The sequence below is a fragment of the Anser brachyrhynchus genome (assembly GCF_964034855.1).
Source record: "Anser brachyrhynchus genome assembly, chromosome: 14".
Taxonomy (NCBI): Eukaryota; Metazoa; Chordata; class Aves; order Anseriformes; family Anatidae; genus Anser; species Anser brachyrhynchus.
The window spans coordinates 425,859-451,261 of record NC_137709.1 but is presented as its reverse complement, the minus strand read 5'-3'; the positions used below and the strand labels follow the sequence as shown (position 1 = coordinate 451,261).

The following is a 25,403-nucleotide window of genomic DNA, read 5'->3' as shown; positions in this document are numbered from 1 at the left end:
GCAGGATATACATACTGTAAATGAGGCTGAACTTGTAAGCCGCTGCTAGAAATGAGATTATTACTTGGAAAAAAAAAAAAAAAAGTAGTTGGCTGAACAGTTACAATTAAGGGTTAAAAAAATATATGTGTTAGTTCAGTGGAGATAATTGAGTGTTTTACTCTCTTGGTCTTTGCAGAGCTTTTGGGGTCTGTCACGTATGCAAGGCAGCAGGTGAGAGGGGAAGGATTTTGGTGTGCCACTGACATCACCGAGCGCACTTGATTTGTCGCAGACTTTCAAAGAAGCGAGACCAGCTTTGCCTTTTCTCCGTTAGAAGGCACCAGAGCTCTACCATCGAGAGCAGTGTTACTCCTTTGACACCAGGCAGGAGGGAAGCTGGCAGTGGCTGTTCTACCTCTCGCCACCTGCATCCCTTCCTGAGTTTCTGCTTGGCGTGGCTCACACAGGCATGTCCCACTGCCGTCTGCTCTCCACGCTGAAGCCTCCAGAAAATTCATTTCTGCTTCCCAGCTCTGGTGTGCGACCAGGAGCACACCTTCGCCTGGTTCCCTGAGATGTCCTTGCACAGTGGGAGCCTGCAGTGGGGCAAGGTTTCTGCTGCTGCTGCATGCCTGAGTCCTGACCTCCTCTCAGTCTTATACTCTTGGGTCTACTTGCTGAGAAGTGTTGGTTTTGTTATTGTGAGTCAGTTATAAGAAACCTGCAGAAAACCTACACAAATGATTCTGACATCAGCTTTGAAGTGTATTTTGGAGATGTAGCTGGTAGGTACACAGAGGCTAGGTGGTAGCTTCATTTGCCTTTCAGGCAAGTAGTTCTCTAGATTCAGCAGTGACATTTCTGGATCTCATATATATAAGAGCATATATATCTCATATATCAGAGCAAGCCTATTTCCAGCATTTTCCTTAAATTTTGAAGTTGGACAAATGGGTGTCATTGGAAGTGAAAGAAGAATGCAAGTCTTTCATTCTCTTTCCTATTATCTGACTGCAAGAGAACAGCACTTCATTATTCTCTAACCTGTCTGTACTCGATACCCCTTTTTTTTGTGCAGTAGGTTGATAGCATGTTACATAGGTAGGTGAATTAGTTCAGCAAATGGATGTCTGCTTTTGCAAGAAAGTCCCTTTATATATTCCCACTGAAAAAAAAAAAAAAAAAGTCTCTGCTTAGGACTTGACTCATATTTTTGAGTTGACAAAATAAGAAAGCTCCATTTCTTTCTTAAAAAAATGGGGGAAATTTTTTGCATTTTTTTAATGTGTGCCCTCTTTTTTTTTTTTTTTTTTTTTTTTGAGATTGAGCATAGTTCCATTGATTCATTGCTCAATTGATTAGGCTCTCTGTTTACCACAGAAAATTAATCCCACGTCACCTTTCCATGGGGACTGAGCTGAGCAGTGCATTTCTCCCCCCCTCCCCAGCAGCAGCTTAGGAGCTGCAGTGGTACTGGAGCGTGTGGCCTGCTGGCTCGGTGGGGCAGAGGGTGTCTGTTCCTCAGAAATGGTTTTGGGAGAGCTGCCTTCTGGGCCTCTAATTTGCTGGGTTTTTGGCCTTCTCTGGAATTCTGCTCTTGTATTTTATTTCTGTCTATGTACAGAGATACTGAAGCTCTTCTGACAACCTGCTCTGCAGAGAACAACTCTGAATTAATACTTTTGTAACCTTCACAGTTCTGTTTCCACTCTGTTGTTTTGTCCTGGCTGCTGAATTTTGTTCAAAATAAAATCTTAAGAAATGTTTACAAAAGACTTCTAACGACTTAAGGTAACATTTTTCAAATTTTTGATCAATGTTCCCACCTCTGGGCCAGGTAATGATGAGTGTCCCGAGTCCAGCTCTGCAGTGAATCTAGCCTCTTTCTTTTACCACAGCCCTCATGTTTATTTTTCAGAAGATTGCATTTTGTGCATTTGACTAAAATTCAGATCATTTTAGGGAAACCCAAGCTGTGTTTCTGCTCATTGGTTCTTCTCCAAATAATAAATGAATACTGTTAAAATTGGATTATTTTGACATTTCTAGCTGTCCTGGAGGAAGAACTGCTCTCCCTAGGAGCCTCAGGATTCTGAGGCTATGCCAAGCACTTGTGAATGAGAGAAAAGCCAGTGTCCAAAGAATATGGGCAACAGGATGAGAAATGTGGTCTCTGCCCTTTTACAGCAGCCGTTCAAACAGGAATGGATTTGGGTGAGGAGAGAGGGGTGCCCGCTGGGACTCGGCCTTGCAGACAGCAAAGTAACTCAGACTGTCTCTGACAGCGTCCTGTTCAACTTCACACCGAGAAAATAAGGGAGAAGGGCAGGGCTTAAAGCTAGGGAATTAAGAGCCGGGCTGAGCTCAGCACCTTGTAGGACAGACCCCTTCTTGAAGAGGGCAATCCCCTGCTTTGAGACATAGCGCACGTGGGAGGGGCTTTCAGATCCTGGCTCTTCCCTTATTAAGAGCAATAAAAATCTGTGGCACCATACGAGTTAAAAAGAAGTAAAACCCAGACCAGACGGCAACAAAGGAGACGGTTCGCAAACATCTCGAATCGGCAGAAGGGTTTCCGCTGCGGCGGGATGAGCACCGAGCACCGTCCTTCCCCTGGGGGCAGGAGATGTCACAGCAGCGCGGCTGAGCAGCCCTGATCCGGAGGGCCCTGGGGACCCGCCGTGCCCGCGGAGCGGACCCCGGCCCGCCGAGCCCCGCGCCCCGCGCCCCGCGCCCCGCGCCCCGCGCCCCGGCCAGAGGCGGCTCCCGGCACCGCAGCCGCTCGCTGCCCGCTCGTTCCCGCCCCGCCGCGGTCCGGGCGGCCGCGCCCTCCCCCCCAGGTAAGCGCCTTCTTTCCGTGCGTCCCCGGGGCTCCTGGCGGCTCCGCGTCCTCCACGCTTCATCCCTGAGCTCTGCGGGGGGCGTCCGCGGGCAGTTGGCTGCGGCTTGGAATATTTGCCTCGTCACGGGCAGTAACTCAGTCATTTTCTGCGCTGGGGAAGTCGCGTGGCCAGAGGAAGGGCCGCAACAGGGTGAGACACAAAGGCGACACCGAGTAACACCTGCTCTCCTTCTCTGAACTCCCCTGTAGCTCCAGAAGAGTTCAGAATAATCTTCAGTTTCTCTGGGACAGACATGCTGGAACTAAAGTAATGTAACAATTATTGTTGTCTTACCGACCAGTTTCATCTGCTCAGCAGAACAGTGGCAGCACCCCCTTGCTTAAGCGATGACGAGGTGATGAGAGAAATTATTCCTGAACCCTGTAACTGGCTGCTCACCTTTTGTAAAAACACCTAAATCCTTTCTTAATCCTGCTGAGCTCTTTTCCCTGTTAGGCAGCACATTCTGCTTGCAGAGGGAGAGCAGAAGCCTGGAGATGACACTCCAGTGCTTACATTTCTTCTGCTTTGCTTTGGCTTTACATTTATCTGTTGAGGATAAAACCTGCTCGGAAGCGTGAGGATGTGCTGCCCCAGCTCTGGAGGCAGGTGCACGGGCACACCCAGACAGCTGCGTTCCCCTGCCTGTAAAATCTCCGTTGCAGTCATCAGACTGACTGGGGAGACTCGGGGACCGCTGCTGGCTGGAGCGAGTGATCCGACCAAGAGTAAAGTTAAGGTGGAGGCGTTAGTAGTCTTAGTCCTACTGAAAATAATCATTTTAATCATTTTGTGAAGTTTCAGTGTGAAATAGGATAAGATTTATCATTACTGTACCCTGGGTACCTCTTATAAAGATATAAATCCTAGTAATTATTATCCAGACTAGCTTAACTGCAAGGACCTTGCACTCCTCCTCCCTGAAAGCTTTTATATCGAAGTATTTTCAAAAATAAATTAAGCTACAGACTCCTATACAAGAAAACTTTCCTGAGCAACTGACCTTGGCTGCCACCAATAAGATCACTGGGATGTAGAACATCAGTATGCAGACCTGATTTATGGCTGTTACCTCTGAAGGTGTATTTTCATTCTGAAGAGTAAGTTTTGGAGCTTGTAAAGAAGTGCTCATGTAGTTTTGTTCCAGGTTGTTGGCTCAGTCTGTTCCGTTCAGAGGCATTGCCGTGTATAATGAACACTTGCTGCATTTGTTTTATTGTTTGATCTTGTTTAAGTCTTCCAAGATGAGAATTCAAGAATTTACATTTTTTAATAGTTTGCATTGTTTTGTTTGTTTGTTTGTTTGTTTGTTTTCCCTTGGGGCGGGGGGGGGGGGAGGGGGGGGGGTGGCTTTTGAGAAATGCAAGCTTCCCTGGGAAGCTCTTTGCTGGAACAGTGAGTTCTGTGTGAATCACAGGGGCAGCACGGGTGTGCTGTAATTGGCTTTGTAAAATGCCTCACAGAGTGTGCCCTGTGAGCTGCCTCTGGTTTGTTCTGGTTGCCTCTTGGGAGTTCTGGGGAGATTTTGGGAGGGCTGGGAGACCTCTTGGCTCCAGCTAACTCAGGGAGGGCAGATCCCACTGCACACTCAGCCATTTGTCACTTTTTGCAGGTGCTACAGTCTGATCCACAGTTTGATTCCCAGGACTGTGATACTGGGGATGAGTTTTACATCAGTGCAGCCTAGTTCAGGAATAGACACAAATGCAGGGGTAGCTTTAAACTTCAGACAAGCTTTGGCACTTGTTTTAAGGTCATTGTGCTGACCTAGGGCACAAAGCTAGAGCTGAACTCCTGACTGAGCAATGCAGGTGAAGCCAAAGTTGGCTGGGAAGGATCTGAGTGCTGGTCCAGAGAACCCAAGGAACCCCATGGCAGTCCTTGTTCCCAGGACTGTCCCAGTAATTCTCTTTTCTACACCTTTTTTTTTTTTTTATGATCCCTCCCTTTGTGTTTCAATGGTTTAATTTTGTTACTTTAATGTAAAAAAAGTAAAATTGCTCAGTAGCTGTGTTTTCAGAGCATAGGTCTGAGAAAAATGAATAAGCCTGCATTGCATCCTTAAATGTTCAGTGACAATGTGAACGTCCTGGAAAACCCTCCAGGCTGGACAAAGTCCAGGTTGTGCTGCATTGCTATGCTTTCATTCTTTTATGGGCTTCATACTTAAAACAAGAAATAAATGCTGTGTACTTGACGGAGATGTCAGTATAAAGACAAGTTTATAAGGGTGCCTCGCATGTAAATGCTTTACAAATAAAGGCTGATACTGTACCCACATAAGATTGTTAAAGTAGTCTTGAGTGACACTTAACTGTGCAGAACCATAGAACTCTGTTTGGCAGAGAACTGGAAAACTAAAACCTGTGTTGTTCAAATCAAAAGTTTGACATTTTGATTTTTTTCTTATACAGCTTTACACTTTCATGTGACCTTAGTAGTCAAAAATGCCTTTCTGATTTTATCTAGCCAAGTTGCTATGCTCATTTATTTTGGATATTGACCTTGTTACAATTAGTTGCGCTTTATCATCTCTAAATCAGTCATAACATCATTGAAGGTACAAAATACAGTATGTTGGATGATACAGCAAACATGAGCCAGATCATTTGGCCCGTACTTCACTTCACTCAGTGGGCAGCAGTTCTGGTCTAGGTGACAAAGTTATGATGTTCCTGGTTTTTTCTTGTCAACTCCATTATGATGTGCTTTTTTTCTGATGGTCAGTTTTGTCTCTACCGCATTCAACATCCAGCAAGAAATTTAGAGGCCGCAAAGAGCTTCCTAATCCTCAGTGATGACAGGCTTTTGCTTCCTGCCTTCTCCAGGATGCACCAGCAGAGCATTGCACAGATCTGCTGGGAGTGACCCTCAGGATAGCACCATGCTCTGTGTGCTGGCTTTGCAGGTGGTAATGTAACAGAGAGGAGTGGGAGAGAGACGAGCCTGGGCAGAACACACCATGGGCGCAAACACCTCCAGCAAGTCACCACCCTTTGATGAAAACGAAGACGGTAAGAGCTTTTCCCAGCTGGTGTCTGGGACTGCAAAGTTTACCAGTGAATAGAATATCCCAAGGGCAACACAACTGAGAGCCACTGCCAGCTGCTATGGTGGGACTGCAGACATCCAGGCGTCTCGGTTAAGCACCGGAGTGCCATGGTCTGCAGCAGCCCCGAGCCTTTGGCCTGCCGCAGAGGTGTGGCCAGAGGTCGGGTGGTCCTTTCACCTCCCTTCTGCAGCTGGGCACTGGGTGAGCAGTTCTGCAGGAGAGGTATGGCTTTTGAGCTGTCCCTGGGACACTGCCAGGCAGTTCAAGGGCAGGGAAGAAATTGTGGTTCCAGAGGCAGAGAAGGCTTGTTCTGGGGATCACAGCCCAAGGAGGACTGGTATAAAGTGTGGTGGGAATACAGCTTGAGCAATGCGTGTCCCATCCCTGCTTTGAGCTTGGCAGGAGAGCCACTTGGAGAGACTGGACTTGGTAGCATGGAACGGGAGGGTGCATTGCTGAGAGCAGCCTTGGAGACTGGTGTTACCATGCTGCCAAGATTGTAGAGACAGTCCTTAAAAGATTGTTCCATAAATTTACTTGTTAGATTGTTACATAAATTTAAAAACTACTGTCCCAAAGAAAAGGATTCCAATCAAATATTAAACAATTGTGAATTGTTAAAATGATTGGTTTATCCTGGGTAACTTCCATTCTTCCCAAGTTAAACTCTCAGTTTGTTTCAGCACTTTGTGGAAAATGTGTGATGTTTATCAGGCCCAGCAAAGTGCTGAGTGTGACACACGTCAGGGGAAGGGTGTTTAGGGCAGATCTGATCATGATTCTCTTGTGCTGAAGTTTGCTGGCACAGTTTATAGAGACATAACACCTTCATATTCAATAACTTGCCCATGCTTCTTCAGGAAATCTATAGACACCAATAAGCTCAGGGTCCCCACACGCCTCTTCCTCCTTTCACTCTGAGGCCACCTTGCCTCGATATGTCTTGCAGGTACACTGTGCTCAGCTACATGGGGAAGGAGCAGTGCTTGTAGAGACGGCTGGGAGAGACGCATCCTCAGTTTTCCTGCTGCCTCGGCCACCATCTCTGGTGGTTGGGTTTTTCATTGTTTTAGATGCAATCAGGCAGTGAAATGAGGCTTTTCAAATCTGTAGATGTCGATTCAGGATGAAAAGCATGTGTTTGGTTCCTGACCTTGGACACCACCAATTTCTGTCCTGTTTGGAAGTGAGACTCTGGGTTGGCTCGCTGCGAAAACGTGGGATGATATGAGAGCTAAAACAGAGAGCAGTGGAAGAGTGATCATACCTAGTTTAACAGTCTTAAAAAAAATATGCAATTTAGCTCTCTTAGAACCAGTTCAGTTACAGATCAGTGTTTAAACATTACTGAAAACATTAATATTAAAAATGAGGAGGCAGAAGGTGTTAACATATTAATGAAAGCATTCATATTAAAAGATAATAGAGGTAGAGGGTGTTAACATGCAAACTCAGGCTGCTGGCTTAACTCATCTGGATTTGCACCATTTAGCATGGTGCTGGACTTGGTGCCAAGTCTTGTCTGGTGGGGCTTTACCTGCAGAACAACTGTGCTGGTACAGGGCAGTGACGGGAATAGCAGTGGGTCAGACCTCCTGGAGGCAATGGAGGACAGGTATTTCCAGGAGCTGTGCCTGCCCACGTGAGCTGGACAGTTGCCTTCTAGCACATTATTAAATCAGCTGACATCCCTGCTGGTGCTGGTCAGCCCCAGCAGAGAAGGGAGGGATGCCGCAGTGCACACCCAGCTGAGCTGAAGTCGGTGTTCAACAGACTCTCATTGCCCTCACCACAGAGGACAGCATTTCTCCACAGGCTTCCTGCTCCTGGCACAGGGTCCTCCACCTTCCACAGTCCCCATACATCGTCTGGTGCCTTGGAGAGGCCACTGGGAATCAGCCGTGTCCCCTGCAGCCCCGCATGCTGGCTGTGAGAACAGTGCTGGCAGCTGGGATCATCCAGCTGGCGGCCCTCCAGGCACAAGGCCCACTTCAAGAATGCGGTGTCCTGGTGTCAGCATAAAAATGACAAGGGCAGGAGAGAAGAGGGAGGAAGGGAAGGGACTAAAAAGAGAGACATCTCCAAAACCAACAGAAAGTTGCTAGGATATCCTTCATTTTTTTAATCTCTTCTCTCATAAAGAAAAAGTAGAAATACTGTAATTTCATCAAACTGTTGCTTAGCCATTTAATGTTTGAATGTTTGCTCTTTCTTGCAGTCACCTTTGACCATTTTGAAATTTTGCGAGCTATTGGGAAGGGCAGCTTTGGAAAAGTAAGTATTTTGTGAGCTAATCAGCATTTGGACAACTAGAAACTTAACTGAGAAAATGGGCAAATTAGCCAGGATCATATGAGAGTAAAGAAATGAAATACTGCATTGTCAACAAGATTTGACCTGAGCTTCAACTCATGGTAAACAAGAAAGAATCAGAACCTGACTCCTCATCTATTCCACAGCCACAAATTGTATTACAGGAGATTAAAATGAGATACTGATAAATCAAAAGAGATGAATTTTGCTATGTTTCTGGATAAACATTTTCTAAGATTCTGCAGCAAAGCGACACTGAACACAGTGATGCCAAAATAGGGTATGTTTTATGTACAGAGTAAGACAGATCTCTAGACAAAGAGGCTTATTTGGTAGTGAAACAAAAAAGGTTGACTGAAACTTTGTAAATTTATTTCAAACTCTTAAACTGTTTTAGAAACAAATCTGAAAAATCTAGCCTAAATTTTATGTTTTGCAGTCTTACAAACTCCAAGTTTTTCTTCAAAGCAACATTTCTTTCTAGATTTGGTAAAATATAACTTTAAGAAGGGTTAAAATTCAAAATCCAATATGCCTCAAACAAAGGCCAAGGTTTGTAGCAAGCTGAATGAAGCTTAGCTGAATGAAGAAGGGAGAAATTCATGTGCTGTTCCCCAGTTTCCAGCCTGTAGTTCTGTGGCGGAAAGGGCTCTTCAACTGAAAACAGTAACTGCTCTGGGGGGGGATGGACCATTTGATGGAACACGATCAAGATTTATTACTGCTATTAAATTAAATGTTGACTCGAGTGATTCCCTATCTCCTGCCTTTGTGGTGATAAATTCCTTCCCCTCACCTTCCCCCACAAAAATTATTTCTTCAGCTGAAAATGGGATGAGGTATTCACTGGCAATGTCCAGAGCTGCAGAGAATTGCATAGAGCTGGGACTTTTCAACGTGGGCTTTGTTAAGGATACCTGGAGACTGCTCAGGCAACCGTGTTTTGCCTGTGTCAATTTACTGACAAATCATCTCTGTTTTATCACTTGATTTACTCACTTAGGTCTGTGTTGTACAAAAGAATGATACCAAAAAAATGTATGCCATGAAATACATGAATAAACAGAAGTGTCTGGAGCGAAATGAAGTGAGAAATGTTTTTAAGGAGCTGCAGATTATGCAGGGCCTGGAACACCCCTTCTTGGTAAATCTATGGTAAGATATTTCTCCTTTATTTACTGATACCAAGTGAAGAATTTCCATGAAATTATGAGCATTCCCAGAGGTACCATATGTCCTTTTTTAACATGCTCTTTATATATATGTACATATATATAAATATTCCTTGAGCCATGTCTATGCTTTTTTAGGTACTCATTCCAGGATGAGGAAGATATGTTCATGGTTGTAGACCTGCTGCTTGGAGGGGACCTGCGTTACCATCTTCAACAAAATGTGCAATTCCAAGAAGGCACCGTGAAACTCTTCATCTGTGAGCTGGCACTGGCCCTTGACTACCTCCAGAGCAGACGCATCATCCACAGGTCAGCAGGCAAATTCATAGGTGAATGCAAGTTCATAGACCGCGGGAGGAGCTGATCCTTTCCTCTTTGATATGAAAGGACAAATAGAAAGTTAAGAGTTAATCAAAATCTTCTCCTACAAACGTTCGCTTTTATGTAAAATACTAGGTTTCTCAGAAAAAAAGTATTTCATGTACTTCTGCAGCAGAGAACATGTTATTTCTCCTTCTGGGATAGCTATAATAAAGCATATTTGATTGTTTGCTGATCCTGCAAAAAGCTGTCTCTAAAAGGTTTAGTTATCTGTAGCTCATTAAAGCCTGCTCCGGTCTGTAAAGGATAAGCATCTGGATTCAGAATTCTTCTGTTATTGTATTTGAGGGTGTCCCCCTTCTGCTTCCCTCTCTGTACCACATTGAAAGACCCAAAATGGGACCAAAGCACAACTTTTTCTGCATGAGTTTAAATACCTTTCTAGAAGTGGTGAGAGTCTCTTTTTGGCCACTAAGATTTTTCAGGTTCAGTGATAAAATATTTGAGCTCTTCTAGCATGTTTGAAGGCCTGCAGCTACCTCACATCACTGCTGTGCTTCCTCTGATGTAAAAGGAGCCTGTTGGAAGGTGGCAGAGAAAAGCTCTCAAAGCTCTTATGCACTGCTGCAGCACATGATGCAGTGGAACAGGAGTGGAAAGTAAGGCAAAGAAGAAGAAAATAGGTGGTCCTGATAGGAGCCTTGAACTGCCAGGTCTTCTCCTCTGGCTTACATCTTTTGCTTTCTTCTAGAGTCTCAGATGAATATTAATGTTCAAAATTTAGTGGATGTGGTTTGCTGCTTTAAAAAATACCTGTAAAAACAACAAAACTACCTGTAATCTACCCTCTGGGATTTTTCTTACGTGATGTCCTAATAATTGCAACCATCTCTCAAGAGAATAATTTCATATAAATTAATTACTTATGTCAGAGCATATATTTTTCCTTTAAAGACTTCTTTAGTTTTCAGCTGAATTATTAATTTGTGCTTATGCATTAGTTCACATAGTGCAGAGCAGCAGTAGGACACTCTCCCTCGCAACCCCATTCTGTTTTGTAACTTCTCTTCATCAAAAAGGCTCCTGACACTGTTGCCGAATGAAGAAATTATTAGTTTGTTTTTAATTCCTTGAAGCCAAATGCAATTTAATTAGACAAGCTATAAAAATATGCTAAATGTAATTCCAGGGAGGAAATTGGAAACCTTGCTGTTCTATATAAAACTGTCTTGATCAAAGTAAAAGAATAACCTAGTATGCTGCATTTACTGTGGGCTGTATCTGCAGCTTGAATAAATAGGCAAAACTCAAGTTATTGATTCACTACATCAAAGCATCGTTCTTGGGATTGCAGTTCTTCCTATATACCCTTATTTTCTGTGAGTCAGTGTCCTCAAAAAAAGTGTTTGCAAACCCATACATGCTAGGTGCATGCTAGTTTCAGGTCACTGTGGACTCCAGGAAAATGTGGCAAAGGGAAAACTTATAGTGGACAACATCTTAGGTAGGGATTTATAGATTAGAGAAAAATGATGCAAAAGCTGCAGTGCTTACTCAGGCAAAATAACAACCAGCTATCAGGCCAGGTTAGAGCTTTTCCCTGATTTGAAAGGCAAGGTTTGGCTCCAAGCAGATGAACAGACATGCTCACGTTTCCTGCTCCTGATGTATTAGGTGATGCAGACCTCAGGGGTTCAAGTCTTTTGGCTTAGTATCTGCTAACAGGGTTGTAAGCAGGGAGGCAGTAGCAACAGGTTAAAAAAGGAGGGCAGAAAATTACTGTATTTATAAATGGCATTCCAGAAAGAGCATTCTTGTGAGGCATAAGATTAAAGCACGGCACAAATTGAAAATTGAAATGATCGTGGTCCTTGGCAAGGTAAGGAATGCTCTGTTCAAGGGCTGATGAAGATTAACACTTAGTTCTGTAAAGCAGCACGTGCTTGCCATTTCTGAGACGTGAAAGCAAAAAGGCCATCTCAGTACTCCCGTAACAATGCGCCCTCCTCACTTGTGGAGAACCCCACCGGACCAAAAACGTTTTTCTCTCGTTTTGGTTTGAGACAGACCTTATTGTGCATAGCTCCCACTTTCTCAGGAGTCTTATTTTTCATATTTCTTGTTTTGTTTTCATACCTGTATAGATTTCCACTCCGCGATGCATCTGACCTTGGCAAGCAGGCCATGTTGACTGTCCCATTCAGGCTCCAGCCAAGAGCACTGTGGGCACCCGGAAAACAAAGCGGGTGCGTGGTGGTGAGGGCACGGTTGTGGCCTCCTCCACCCTGCACCTGCTCCCAGGCACCAAATAATGAATGAGCATGAATTAAACATTGTGAAATGCAGACTAAGCTGCCTTTGTCCTGGACAGCCAGAGGTAAATCCTTTTGCTGTAGGCTTGGTCTAAACAAACTGAGTGGGACACAGGTGTATGGGAAACAGCAGGAGGAAATCCTTTTCTATTAGTAATACACTACATTCAGTAGCTTTCCAGGACTAAGGGGATAGAAGATCCACACAATTCAGGCTCTAAAGAAAACTCTGTATGTGATGGGGACACAGGGATGGTACCTGGTGTTTGTTTGTATCCCACAGGATGGGGTTTGGATGAGAGTTGAAAGCTATTATGTGGTAATTGTATATATTGTCTTTTCTTGATTGCAAACTTTATCTTTTGGAGTTTTAAAGATAAAATCTGAAACCCACTTATTCTTCACATTGACCCCCTAGGCCTGAGGAAGGCATCAGGAGGGTGAAGGGCTGTTGTGCCTGCTCGATGCATTTGGCAGCTGCAAGGTGCCTTGAAACTGCAAGGTGCCTGATAGCAGGCAGACGGGCACTGATGTAATTAGCTCATTAAAAGCAGGTAATGGCTTGTAAAGTCATTCAGGTGTATACAGTAGGTGTATCAGGTGTACATGTTCTCCCTTCAATGGAAAGCATTTCTTCACAGCATTGTGATGGGTGTTTTTGCTATTGGTGTTTTGTTTTTATCGAGGAGGAAAACCTGCAAGGAACCCATTTGTTTCTAAAACAAGAATGTTAAAGTGGTTTGTGTGAGATCAGGTCTGCTATGCACTTGAAGTTTCCTCTCATCAAAGAAAATGAAATGTTCTTGTTTCCAGTCTGTTTACTTTCTAGTGAGAAACAGAAGAAACAAGACCATACGTTTTTGCCGACTAAGAAGTGGGTTTCTCTACAATGCGTAGATAGACAGATAGATGGATTTTGTTAAAATTATGCCTTCCATTTACTCTCTTATAGAGATGTGGCTATTTTCATAACTTATTGCTACAATCTTTGTCAATTTCAGTTTATACAGTAGAATACAAAGAGTATTTTGTGCATCCTCTTTTTTTTTTTAATTTTAATATTTTTGTTTTAAAAGTGTTGATGTACCTCATATTTTTTTTCCTGTTTCCCCAAGCGTGAGATAATCAGTAACGTTCCCAAGATTGGTAACTGATGTACAGTAGATGTGGAGCCGTGACGAATTTCCCTACTGTGTGTTTTTGTTGTTTTTTTTTAATAGCCTAGAGGAAAAAAAGAGATAAAAAAGCAATATAGACTATTTTTCTACTCCTGAAGAAAATAAAAGCATTAATAAATAAAATTCCAAACAAAGCGGGGTGACTCTCAGAGCTGTTTTTCCTCTCCATCTTATCCCTATTGCTACCACCCTGTGACCACCTGGTGCAGTGGTTGGTAGTGAGTCTGCCTCTCTGACTGGAGCATCTCTAAACATGGATGCTGGTACAATCTGGATTGCCCTCTGCACCTTTCAGAGCACTATTTTGGGAATTATGGCAAATGTGGTTTAGAGTTACTGAATCAATGTCTCTAGCTAAAACCGTACTACTCTCAAACCACCAAAAACACAGGAAAGCGTACAGAGCTGCCAAATGCTTTGTGGCAACGCTTCAGGCAAGTTTGTGGGGTTTGTTTTTATTTTACATGAAAATTAATAAAAGTGGTTGAACTTTGAATGTAAAACTCAGAATTAGCAATTTACTCCAAATAGCTTCCTTTTGCTTAGAGAAGAAGAAACACTTTTATGTCAAATGTCACTGTTCTATGAAAAATAACTTTTTTCTTAATGGAGTATGAAAAATATACATTAATAGCTGGCCAAGAAGGTTTTACAGTTAGTATCAATAACAGTGCCCATGAGATTTCCAAACCATCACACAAAGTAGTTGAGGTATTTTCCTCAAAAAGCTGTTTCTGTGGTAGAAAATTAATTCAGGATGCAAATGTGACAACTCTTCCATAGAAATGAAACAGCAATTCCAGATGTGATTGCTGCAGCTTTTTGTAGGTTTGGCTTAGATCGGTGCCGGTCAGTACATCCACAAATAAACGTTTTTTTGTCGAGAGCCTTCCTGTGTTTGCACCTTTCATAGCAGAAGCTTTTATCCATCACTGAAGAAATATCTTGTTTAGACACAGAAACACTTTCCTTGTTATGTTGCTCTATTGTTTCACCTGCAGCTAAAGGACTCCAATGATGCAGTAAGGACAATAGCTAAAATTGATGCCACTTGTTTACTTTGCTCCAACATTTGATTTTTACTGAATAAATGGGGAACAGCTTTCAATACAGTACTGAAGCAGAATAAGAAAAAAAAGAATAAAAAGAAAAATAAAAAGAAGCTGTAGCATTGCAGATGCAGGTGCTGCTAGCAGCTAGGCTACACTTCACAGTTATATGACTGTACCTTCATTTCTGTTTTTATTACTTGATTAGTTGTTCTCTTATCATATCTGAAATCAAACCTTGCAGAAACATTAGAGCTGAAGAACCCAAGCAAAGAACCCTTCTAGGGCATAATTGAAGTAGGTCCCTCTAGAGCTTGGGTATTCATAAAGTATCTGCAGCCTTGTTTATGTCACTTCTGTAAGCTAATGGCTGTTTCCTCTCTTCTCTTTCTTAGAGATATCAAGCCTGACAACATTTTGCTGGATGAGCATGGTAAGTGCCACTTCTCTGTGGTCATGCATATGCGTAAAAGTAGAGACAGAAATAGTACATCCATGCTGAAGTTTAGGTGCTTGCTGTTTTCCTCGTTCTGTGTTGCTTTCTCTCCCAGTTCACAAGCAGTTTGGAACAGGAAATATCCTTTTGTGTTTTGGCTGATGTCTTTTACTTTCTGAGCAGCAGCATCATGTACATTCAGGGCACTATGCACCCCTCATTGCGGTGCTATTTCTGAGGGTGCATTAGTGTTTAATCAACACCTCCTCTGACTGACTCAAAAACATCTCTAGAAGTCATTGGCAGGTTTGATGCATTCCATGCTACTTGGGACCAGTTGCCTAACAAACCTTATTTTAAGACCTTTGCTGTTGCTTAAAATTTACTTGAAATGTAATCATTTGAATGCAAACGTACATGCAGTTACAGACTGTATGTAATGTATGCTCATGAACAGATTGTATTATGGTTGAACAGATCATCTTCGTTCAGGTACTTTCTTCTTCCTCAAGCATTTGACTTTCAGAGGGAGCTCTGAAGGTTTGGGCTTGGGTATATTACAGATGTTGCTATAAATTTTCCCTTAGTCTTGTCTCAGAAAAAACCCTTACTATAGTCTTGTGCTATCTCTGGACACTTCTTGTGTCCTGGCAAAGCAGCCACCATGAAGAGTTGTTCTGATATTTATCAGTTTTTAAGTCATTAAAAAAGCATTTTGTCACGTTATTTTCTGAAAATCCATATAACTGTTTTGTTGCGAGAAATCTTCATTAGCAATGACAGTAAGCCACTTCAAGAGAAAATGTCAGTACAGGAGTGCAGCCTATCTGAATGTATTATAACTTCAGAGGTTTTAATGTGGATGCTGATGCTCTTGCAGAATTGACACGGTTCTCATGTGTAACTAGGCCTGCCTGGAACACCTGAGCCCAGGCTCTACTAGCTTCACATATGATCCCTACTTTCATTATTTATTGAGGAGCTGTCAGTGAAGCCGCTCCCAGCACAGGCTGGCAGTGTCTGCTGGGGCAGGACATGCCAGGCTGGCCCCTGCACCCTGGGCAGCTTCCCCAACACACTGCAGGATCAGGGCGATGCTGGCACCCGAGTGGGAGCCACTGGAATGTAGGTCAGCCTTCTGCCAAAGAGGGAAGAACAAAGGGAAGAGAGGTGCTGCACGCCTCTGCAGCTGCATTCAGCCCAGCAGCACACTGTCCACAAAACTCCGTAATGACACTGCAATTTGGGTTGATTTCTGAGCCTATTCTCTAGTCAGAGATATTTTAACTGTCTGCTGCAGGTTTCAGAGTTATTTTCTGTGAATGTACCCGACTTCAGTGTCCTTCTGACTATGACTTCTTGTTCTATTTCTTTTCCTGCTGCATCTTCATCCGAAGATGTGTTCTCTCATGCATACAGAAAGCTGTGTGCACACACTTCAACTTCTGTCCCCTGAGCAGCTCTTATCAGGGTATGTTTATCTACATTTAACCTCATAGGTTGTGCTTGTTTTTGTGTCTCCTTCCCTATGGAACAAAGCTGCAGGTCCCCGTTCCCTCTCCTCTTCCTTCACCAGGCTTTCATAACTGTTTTCAGAAAGCACGTGCAATCTGCTAATCAGTTTTCATAACGTTTTTGATTGAGACCAGTCCCCTCAGAGCATAAAGCACCTGAAAGCCTTCAACAGTCAGACTCCAATCTTTCATCTCTCCACCCTTCTTGCCTTTCAGCTCTGCCCTTTGGCCCACCTTCCAGCTGTGAAGTGCCTTCCCCTGCTGTCACTCTTCACCTCCCATGTTTACCAGTGGAAGACTTTTGTGTCTGCTGCAAAGTGCAGTGCCCTCTTTGTTGGTGTTGACTGCTGACAGGGACAAAGGAGCCCTTGCACACATCACCTAGCCTTTGAGTAGGAGGTTGTTTCAGACTGTTGATAGTGCCAGTGCTTCTCATGACTCCACACACTGACATGTCACCCTGCTGCTGACTGTCACAAACATAACACACACCTGAGGTGTTTGCCTCTGTCTATCTGGTCAGTGACATTTGTAGTACCCTATCAATTTCAACTAAGAAATTGAAGTGAGCCATAAGTAAAGGAGAATATAGGACAAATGTCTTTCTGCACAATAAATAAAGCAGTTGTTAGATAACAGATTTGGATCAAGTCCCATAATGAAAAAATCTTCAGTAGATGACCACCTTCAACAGTCATTCCAAGCACAAAGTGATTTCCTCCTTTAATGGTAAGTCTATCGATTTGGCTCAATGACAACACAGCTCACTTGGGAATAAAAGAATATATAACAGACAGCAGCTTCCAGGAATAGCGACTAATTCCTCAGGAGGTTTTGGCAAGGTCCTTTGTCTAATAAAATTGAAGAAAAGCTCAGTTATATCTCTAGTAAAATTGAGAGGTTTTTTTTGCAAGAACCTTGTAGTGGCTTTGTACAATATTATTTCTTATTCCACTACCCAAAGGATCTCTAGAGCAGTACTAAAATGGGTGAATTCATGCCAACGTGGCAACAGGAATGCGATGGGAGCTTATGGCTGTAATAGGAGCTTAACTGCCAGGTCCCAGATATTTAATTTGTGGCATTTGCTCTCTAACCTCAATTAAGTTACAGCACATTCTGTCTGAGAGACCCCATACTCAACAACATTTACTATCTATAGTTTCACATTCTTTAAAATGTTATCTGAATTTAGAGAAACCTTTTTTTCCCCTCCACAAAAGGTATTCTAGAATGGTGAAGGAATTATGTAGTAAGAGATGCTAAATTTAATAACAAAGTTATTTGCCCTAATGCATAACAGGGCATTATATGGAAATATTACATTTAGAAACTGGATACAGTTAGAGATTTTGAGCAATCAAGAAAACACGAGGCTTAGAGTTTGACCCTAAAGCTCAACAGCAGCACCCAGCGTTCCCCTCTTGTCTACCAGTAGCTGATGTCTCTGCTCATCCAGTCCCCTCGGACCTGTAATGCTGCAGTTCAGCAATGTAATGTTCAGCCTGTCACACCACACCGAGCCTTCTTCCTGAAGTCTAATGGGCATGATTTGGTATGTTCCCAAGTGGGCTAACTTCAAACAAATCACAAGTTGTTTTTTTTTTTTTTTCAAGTGAATCATTTAAAGGATACATTGAGAGAAGGGGATATTTATGCTTAGAATATTAAATTCTTAATAAGTCTCTATGATTCATATATATCAAAACAGCTCCCCACAAAGTGGAATGAGAGACAGAGATGAAAGAAAAAACAATGCAAGGACAGAGAGGACATATTCAGACAAGAAAATTATAAGTAATCCTTTTCTTTCAAGTACTCCCCAGTGTTTTGATGCCGCTTATTTTGTGGAAAGCAAAGGAAGCAAGGACCTGGCTGATTTTGTAAAGCAATGAAAGATAGCATGTGAGAGGCATGCTCATCCCACACATGGTCTTCCAGCAGTTCACATGGCTAACCAGAGGGACCTCAAGTTTTCTTTTTTCCTTCAAACTTGGGCCTGACAAGCATCACAAATTTACTAAGGAAATCTATGTGTCGGTGGGACTAACAGCCTACAAGCACATGGGTGCAGAGAAAGGTCTGACCTAGATGGGGCTGTTAGCAAGTCAGCTGTCCTGGTGAGCAGTACATGCCTTTTTCTGATTGAGACAGCCTAATCATGGAATATGAAATTGCTGAAAAGCTGGATGATAAATTCATTGGCAGGGGCTGAAGGATGTGTTCATCTTTGCCAGATGCTGATATGGAGGTGGAAGTTCAGTGGCTGAGACATGGTCTTTGCAACACAGGTTGCCTCTGCCCCGTGCATGCCCAGCAGCAGTGCCTGGAGCTGTGCACACCAGGGCTCTGTGCAAGACAGGAGGCTGGTGCCTGACAAAGGGGTGGTCCCTGTCCCTTGAGACATACAGCCAGATGTTGACTGTGCCCCAATTTGTATGATGCGTAGCAGGCTGGTCCTGACAGAAGTCTGATCCCACTCCTAGAACATCTGTAGAGAAGCTGCACTTGTGTGCACATCTGTGCTATGAGCTGCCAGACTCGCAGTTTGGATGTGCCTGCACTAGGGTACATTTTGCACCCTGACCATGGCTAATTTGGCATAGGGGTGAGGGGGGCTCCAGTGCTTTACACACTGTGGACCTATCACTGAAGAGACACAGGCAGGAACAATGGATGCAATAGTCTTCTTAGGTGGTATCACAAACTGTACTTTGTTCCCCAAATTTTCCCAGCTAGATCAGGCACTTGCAGCAGGCAAACTTGTATCACTGTTCCCACATAACAAATATTTAGGCCCAATTGTAAAGATTTCCTTAAATGTTTCATAGTATCCAGACAAAATAACAGGTGCTTGTTACCAAAGCATCAACTTTTAGCCATAGGAAGGTGATGTCATTCTACTTAAATTAAACAACAGTGAATTTCTAGCTGCTGAAGCTAATGTCTGAGGGAAGTATTGTCATAGCATCTCCATCGGTAAGAGCCACTTTCATTTGTTCTCTGTGGTAAAGGAAACAACAGCAATTCAGCCACCCCCTGTTATTACAGAGGAGGGTGATGAGTCTGCAAAACTCAATATACAGCACTTCTGATGGTTTTGATAATGAGTCCAGCCCTGTCAGGAGCAAACAAGTTCAGTGCCTTAAGAGAAAACATATGAGGTCAGGAAGAAGAAAAGACCATCAGCATTTAATCAGAAGAATTAGGCTAAACTAACCCACAAGGTTCAAAGAAATTCACTTCAGTGAAGTCAGCCTTGCATTGATTGCCCATACTGCTGTACATGATTAGTCTGCTCACTGATATGAGTTTAGGGAATAAGCAGTAATAAATTAAGTGCTCGCAAACAAACAAACAACAACAAAAACATCAAGTAAAAGAGCAGACAAGAGCTAGGAGGACGTATTTCCTTTCGTATCCCTGCAAATCACATCCACTCTTTTTGTTTCCTTTTCAGCTTGTAAGCAGCAGTTGTGCATATTGCAGCAGTGATAACAGAAAACATTCCTACCCTACAAGGGGATATTAGTGATTTCTTGTGCAAGGATCTTTTGCTTGTTGTAATATATATTTTGTTCCATTCTGAAGACATCCTCAAAGGAGGAAAAATAAGAGAGGTGCTTAGTACCTGGGATCAACAAACAGCAAGTAGCTAGAAAGCCACTGCTAACCCTACTTGAAAACACTGGAAAATACTCTCTAAATGCAAACATCATTAAAATAAGCTGACTTGTGCCAGGAGGCAGAAAGCAGTATCAGTGCACCAACAGGTGTGGACAAAGTTCATCTTGCAGGATTTCTTACTTGTCTTTTCAAGAGGATGAGGCTTGCTAATTCCCACAGAATAGGCCATGTCAGGTAGTTATCTTTAGCTCAACTTTGAAAAGGCTGATGTTGTGCTTTTGAAAGACTAGTTGCTCACAATAAAACATGCTTCCCATGGAAACATTGGGAACAGGGTGCTGTGCTTTGAGCAGCCTTGATGAAGGCTGTGCAGACAAAGCACATTGTAGCAGTCTCATGTGGTTTTGCTGCTGCGACCTATTCCATGTCTTCCATTCCTCCCTTTCCTGGGCACAGGCTTAGCACTTGCTGCTCCCCTAGGTTCCAGCCCTCAGCTCAGCTGGGAGCCACTTCTGAGGCAGGTCCTCGCCCTGCACAAGCCAGGGTCACCAACCTGGGATGCAGTCAGGGAGCCCCAATCTGTCTAGCAGACACCAGGCTTCCTGAACAGCATAAGCTGATGCTTCAAGGATTTTTTTCTTTTCTTTCTCCAGGTGGTGCCTATTTTACAGCTACTATACTAAAGTTACTATTAAAACATAAGCATTGGTGAATTTACATTTACAAACTATAAATGAGAATGTTTTGTCTCCTATAGTTTTGTAATACTTCCTACTTCATTTCTTTCTTCTGACATTACACTCAGACTGCACATCTCTGCCCTTTTATGCTGGTCACCCTCATATTTGCAGCAGATAAATACCTACCTGCTAAAGTTCTCTGTGCTGGCAGATGCGTATTGCACAAAGTACATAGCGCAAAGCGAGGAAGTGCTAACTGACCAGAAACCCAGGACTTCTGTTTCCCATATGGGCTTTTCCACATTTTACTGCAATCCCACTTTCCCATCAAGGGCATAAATAGGTGATGTTCAAGACAATGTTGCGTGGTTGTCACCATTCAGTTGTGCTACTGTGCTAGTACTTCCATGTCCTTTCACAGACCAAACCCAAACCACAGTAAGTCTCTGCCTGAAAGTTACATTTTATTTTCAAGCCTGCAGCAACTGTTTCCATTATTCATGCATTAAAGGTCACTTGGTTCTATGAACAGAAGAGGATATTGATTCTTAAACTACTCTGAAGTGATCACTGAAGAGATTACAAACATGGTATATAATGTCTATAAAACCGTTTTTCCTCTCTTCGTCTTCCAACCACTTACAGTTTAAAACAGGTTAGAATCTGAGCTCAGGAAAAAAAAAAAATAGTCTCCCAGCAGCACCAAAATGAAGCTATGAAGCTAAGGCTAGAAATAAATGAGAATGGTTGGGAAATTCCCTTTAGAATGACCTTCATCAGAAGAGACCTTTTTTTGATAGCATATCGTTTTATACCAGCACGGAACTCATGAGATTATAAGAAATCAAGATATAACATAGCCTAAAAATATCACATACTTATTGTTCAAAAACATCAGGGATTTAAAAAAAATAAGCTGACATTTTTCGGTAAGAAGAGATAAGTTCTCTTTTCCCAAAATTTTGTAAAAAACAATCATTATTAAGTGACTAGTTGGACAATTCCAATCTTTTTTTTTTTTTGCTCTCCAGAGCAAAATAAGGGGATACTTCATCTAACAAGATACATCTGTAAGCAACCTGTAAGCTGAAATATTTTCTGTAACTTCTGGCACAAGAACTTTTTTTTCTGGAAATACCTTTCCATGGAGTATTTTACTGTAAGTTTCTGATTCAAGACTATTTCTTGTGTAAGATTAAAACAAATCTGCTCATGCATTAACCTCTCTTTCAGGACACGTGCACATCACTGATTTCAATATTGCCACGATGCTGACTAAAGAAATGCAAGTTTCCACAATTGCCGGCACAAAGCCTTATATGGGTAAGAACTGATTAAAATTACATGTTCTTGTATTTTATGGGCCATTTTTTTTTTAAATGTTCTTCCCATTTTATGGGCCTGATTTGTCAGCTGTGGTGGGATACAACTGAAGTCCTTTGTGATGTAAGTTTGAATTCTTGTTCCTGGTATGTAACAAAAGACTTCTGTGTGACGTGAGAAACTACCTAGCTAGTGCTGCAGAGGTCCCCCCCACACACACCCCTATGCAGCTGGAGGAGGTGTGGCAGGCAACAACTTCACACAGCAGAACAAAGCAAGCCTATTGCAAACACTAATTCTAGCAGCATTGTACCGTGCTGTACAGCTTAGTTTTGATGATAAATTAAGATAGTTACATGCCTGGGATCTCAGAGCATGTCACAAGCAGTGCAAAGTCATGAAATAGTAGAATCATAGAATCATTCAGGTTGGAAAAGACCTTCAAGATCATCTGGTCCAACCATCACCCTACTCCCAATATCACCCACTAAACCACATCCCTAAGTGCCACGTCCAACCTTTCCTAGAATACCCCCAGGGACGGTGACACCACCACTTCCCTGGGCAAACCATTTATTTCCACAGATCTCTTTTTCTTTCTGTTTGTGATGAAACACTCTTACTACCCTTGAGAAAGGAAGTGAAGCACAAAGGCTTGTACTGATTTAGTGAGGGACTGAATACAAACCTTACACTGCTGCATCACTAGCTCATAATTTGCATTTTATATAAGCTAGCTGCTTTAAAAACTAGTTTCACCCTGTGCTTAGGAGTGGTGAGGGGATGGGGACTTGCTGTTCCCATGTGCCAGACACCAGCAGAGCAATGGGGGGGGGGGGGGCTGCAGAGCACAGTGGTGAGGGACAAAGCCCCATCTGCACAAAGGAGGCACAGCTGGTGCAAATGTGGCCTCCACATAAGGGAGATAAACGCTGAGCCTATATTTCAGTCTTTCCGAAAGCCTCTCCCATTGTCCCTCTATTGTTGATATGGGAATTGGCTGTCCCAAGCAAGCCCCAACAGGGTTCTGCAGGGCCATGGAGGCAGCCACATGTGGCGCATGGAGCTAGCACTCTCACTGTGGGAGCTGGGCACCAGCCTCCGGGTCCCTATGGAGCTGAGTAGCCAGGTTGGTTGTTATGGTTACAAGCCATCCCTCTCCTCTTCTTTCTTTAATTTCTAAAAATTGCATTTTTTATGAAGCTTTTAGCCTCCAGGCAATGGCATGGAGCTAGTTCCAGGCAGGAAAACTGCTCTGGCAGCTGTGGGGGTGCACAAAGAGATGTCCTCTGGGGTAAGGTGGCTCTGGAGCAGCCAATCGCTCCACTGCTGCGGTGGGCCAGGTGTAGGAACAGTTTTTGTGAGCAGATCAGTACACGTGCAGGGAAGAAAGACACACAGTCCTTGCTCCCTGAGCAGACCTTCTTTCCCTACTACTCAAAAAAATAATAAGTTCTTCTTATTCTTTTCCCCTTTAGAATAGGAGTACGAAAGCCTTACTCAGGCTTACTTACTAGTCAGACCAGTGAAGTTGGCTATTCAGGCAGTAAAAGACCTACTGGATACTTACCACACAAGCACAGCTGATAAACATAAATCAGAACACCATGGACCTACCTGGGATGAATCAAGGCTGAAGCATGCAGGAAACAAACTGCAGAGAAATGTCCCAAATGAATGCAAAAAGAGCTCTTGTGCAAATATCACACATAAAAGTCTTCGTATTAGGTAAAGCAAGAGTGTGACATTCCTAAGTGAAACAAAACCACTCAGAAGGTTTTCTATACAGCTAACACTAAATACAAAACAAAAAGCTTTCTTACAGAGTAAGACCATCTGCCAGACCTAAATATCAAGACCTCCATACAGCTACTGCAAAGCCAGATCCCTGAGGGAAGGGGAGGAACCCAGCATTCTCCTTTTTATCATAAGGACCAAAGTGACCTCTCACCTTTGCATCACCTGGTGCAATCATCTTAAAGGGAAAATATGCACAAAAAGAAGTCACTGCTCCCTGGTTTTGCTTTCATTTTATTTAGAGCAGTTCTTGCCTCTCTTCTCACTCATAAAATAAACCACAGTATTTTTTTCCCTTCATCTCAAAAGGGAAATTTATTACCTAAGGAAGAGAGGGAGTATTTCAGCCTGTGCTTCCGCTCACTTCGTATTAGCATGGTAACTTCCTCCTAAAAGGCTGTGGTACTTAGGCTTCATTCAGTTAAAATTTGCTTTTCATCTCCAAGAGTGCAGTTGACACTATGTCTACATTTATGCTGCATATTAATGCTTCTAAAGAGCTGCTTTCATTCACTGTGTGAGGCTGCATTTAGTTTCTACCAGATGGAAGTACTTTAAATATGAGCAAAGAGAGATGAGTGGGAAGGGAACAGCTTTCAAACATGGACATCTACTAAGCACTAGCTGAAGAGCAGAGAGGCTTTCTGAGGGAAGCGAGAAGATATTCAGTCCAATTTTGTGCCTAGATTCAGAGAATTAGGGTTATTCCTTATTCTGGAGCATATTTACTATGGAGCAACAGGAAAGCGCTGTGGCAGAAAATGTCAATTATTATTCTCTGCCTTTGAGAACAGAGGAGCATTGAGGAGATCCATGTGCTGGGGCTATGGGGAGCTCAGATACCACAGGATTGGGAGCATAGCAGCACAGGAAGCACCCTGCACCAGAACAGTGAGAGGTTTTAGTGCTTTATATGATATAGGAAATTAACTGGGTCTGGTAAATCTCTAAGTGGTTATGGGAGTTATATAAAGCATCCTGTAATCAACATAAGTTGGATTGTATTTGTCATTGTTGAACATTCAAGTCACACCGTTTATCAAGGCCACCCCATCATTTACACACATCAATTAAGTTTTGCAACAGTCCGTTAGGAGTAGAAATCATTCAGTCCCATTTCACGGGTAGGGAAAGTAAGGCTCAGAGGACCTGAAATGCTTGTTTGGGTTTTAACACAGTAGAAAATGTTTCATACCATGCTAATTGTACCTGTAGTTAGGCAGCAGGGTCAAGATTTCAAAGTGTGCATGTTTCCAGGGCAGGCAAATATCTGGGTTAAACCTCTGTGCTGTCAACTCTGTCAGATGCCATTTCTGCCCTGAAGCACGGTGTTGAGAGCAAAGCAGGTCACAGGATCAGCAGGTGTTCGCATCCAGCTGCAGGGAGCAGCAGCAATGTGCTGCACAGCACTTGTCATGGCGCGGGCTCGGGTGGTTTGCAGGCAGGTGCTTGGTCTTCTCTCTGCTCTTGGTTCCTCAGTATTGCATCATTCTGCACTGCAAGACTGAGACAACCATTGTGGAGCCTGACTAAGACCAAAAATAAACTGATGCAAGGAAGCCATGCTTAAATTTGTGCACCACCTCTGTATTTTGGTAAAGGGCCAATCTACCAGTCACATACCATTGTTTTGAAGAAAAACACAGAAATGATCAGCAAAGTGGTAAAGGGTAATATGCTAATTTATGTCTTAGGCAGAATAGCGGGGCTGCTCTCTGTGTCACTGGATGAGGTGTTCATTCTGTGTTGCTGATTTCCACTC

General features: G+C 43.1%; 1 protein-coding gene and 1 long non-coding RNA gene across 6 annotated transcripts in view; one reads left to right on the top strand and one right to left on the bottom strand.

Moving 5' to 3' along the window:
- STK32A (serine/threonine kinase 32A) overlaps positions 1–25,403 on the top strand; it is a 37,047-nt gene that overhangs the window by 1,851 nt on the left and 9,793 nt on the right. The window contains exons 2-8 of one of the 4 annotated variants that reach the window (XM_080555255.1): positions 179–2,822; positions 5,773–5,878; positions 8,135–8,190; positions 9,233–9,384; positions 9,540–9,713; positions 14,660–14,697; positions 21,755–21,844. In XM_080555255.1, coding sequence (XP_080411381.1) covers positions 5,827–5,878; positions 8,135–8,190; positions 9,233–9,384; positions 9,540–9,713; positions 14,660–14,697; positions 21,755–21,844 — 562 coding nt within the window. In that variant the 5' untranslated portion in view covers positions 179–2,822; positions 5,773–5,826. The other 3 variants (XM_080555256.1, XM_080555257.1, XM_080555258.1) reach the window with 3 other exon arrangements.
- Positions 9,643–25,068, bottom strand: LOC308177645. Of its 2 annotated transcripts, XR_013939283.1 has the most exons (4): positions 23,462–25,066; positions 16,983–17,065; positions 11,862–13,258; positions 9,643–9,777 (listed from the first exon to the last, which is right to left on the bottom strand). It is a non-coding gene; the product is annotated as an uncharacterized lncRNA (long non-coding RNA). The 2 variants fall into 2 exon arrangements; XR_013939282.1 differs by lacking the exon at positions 9,643–9,777 and having other exon boundaries at positions 10,169–13,258; positions 23,462–25,068.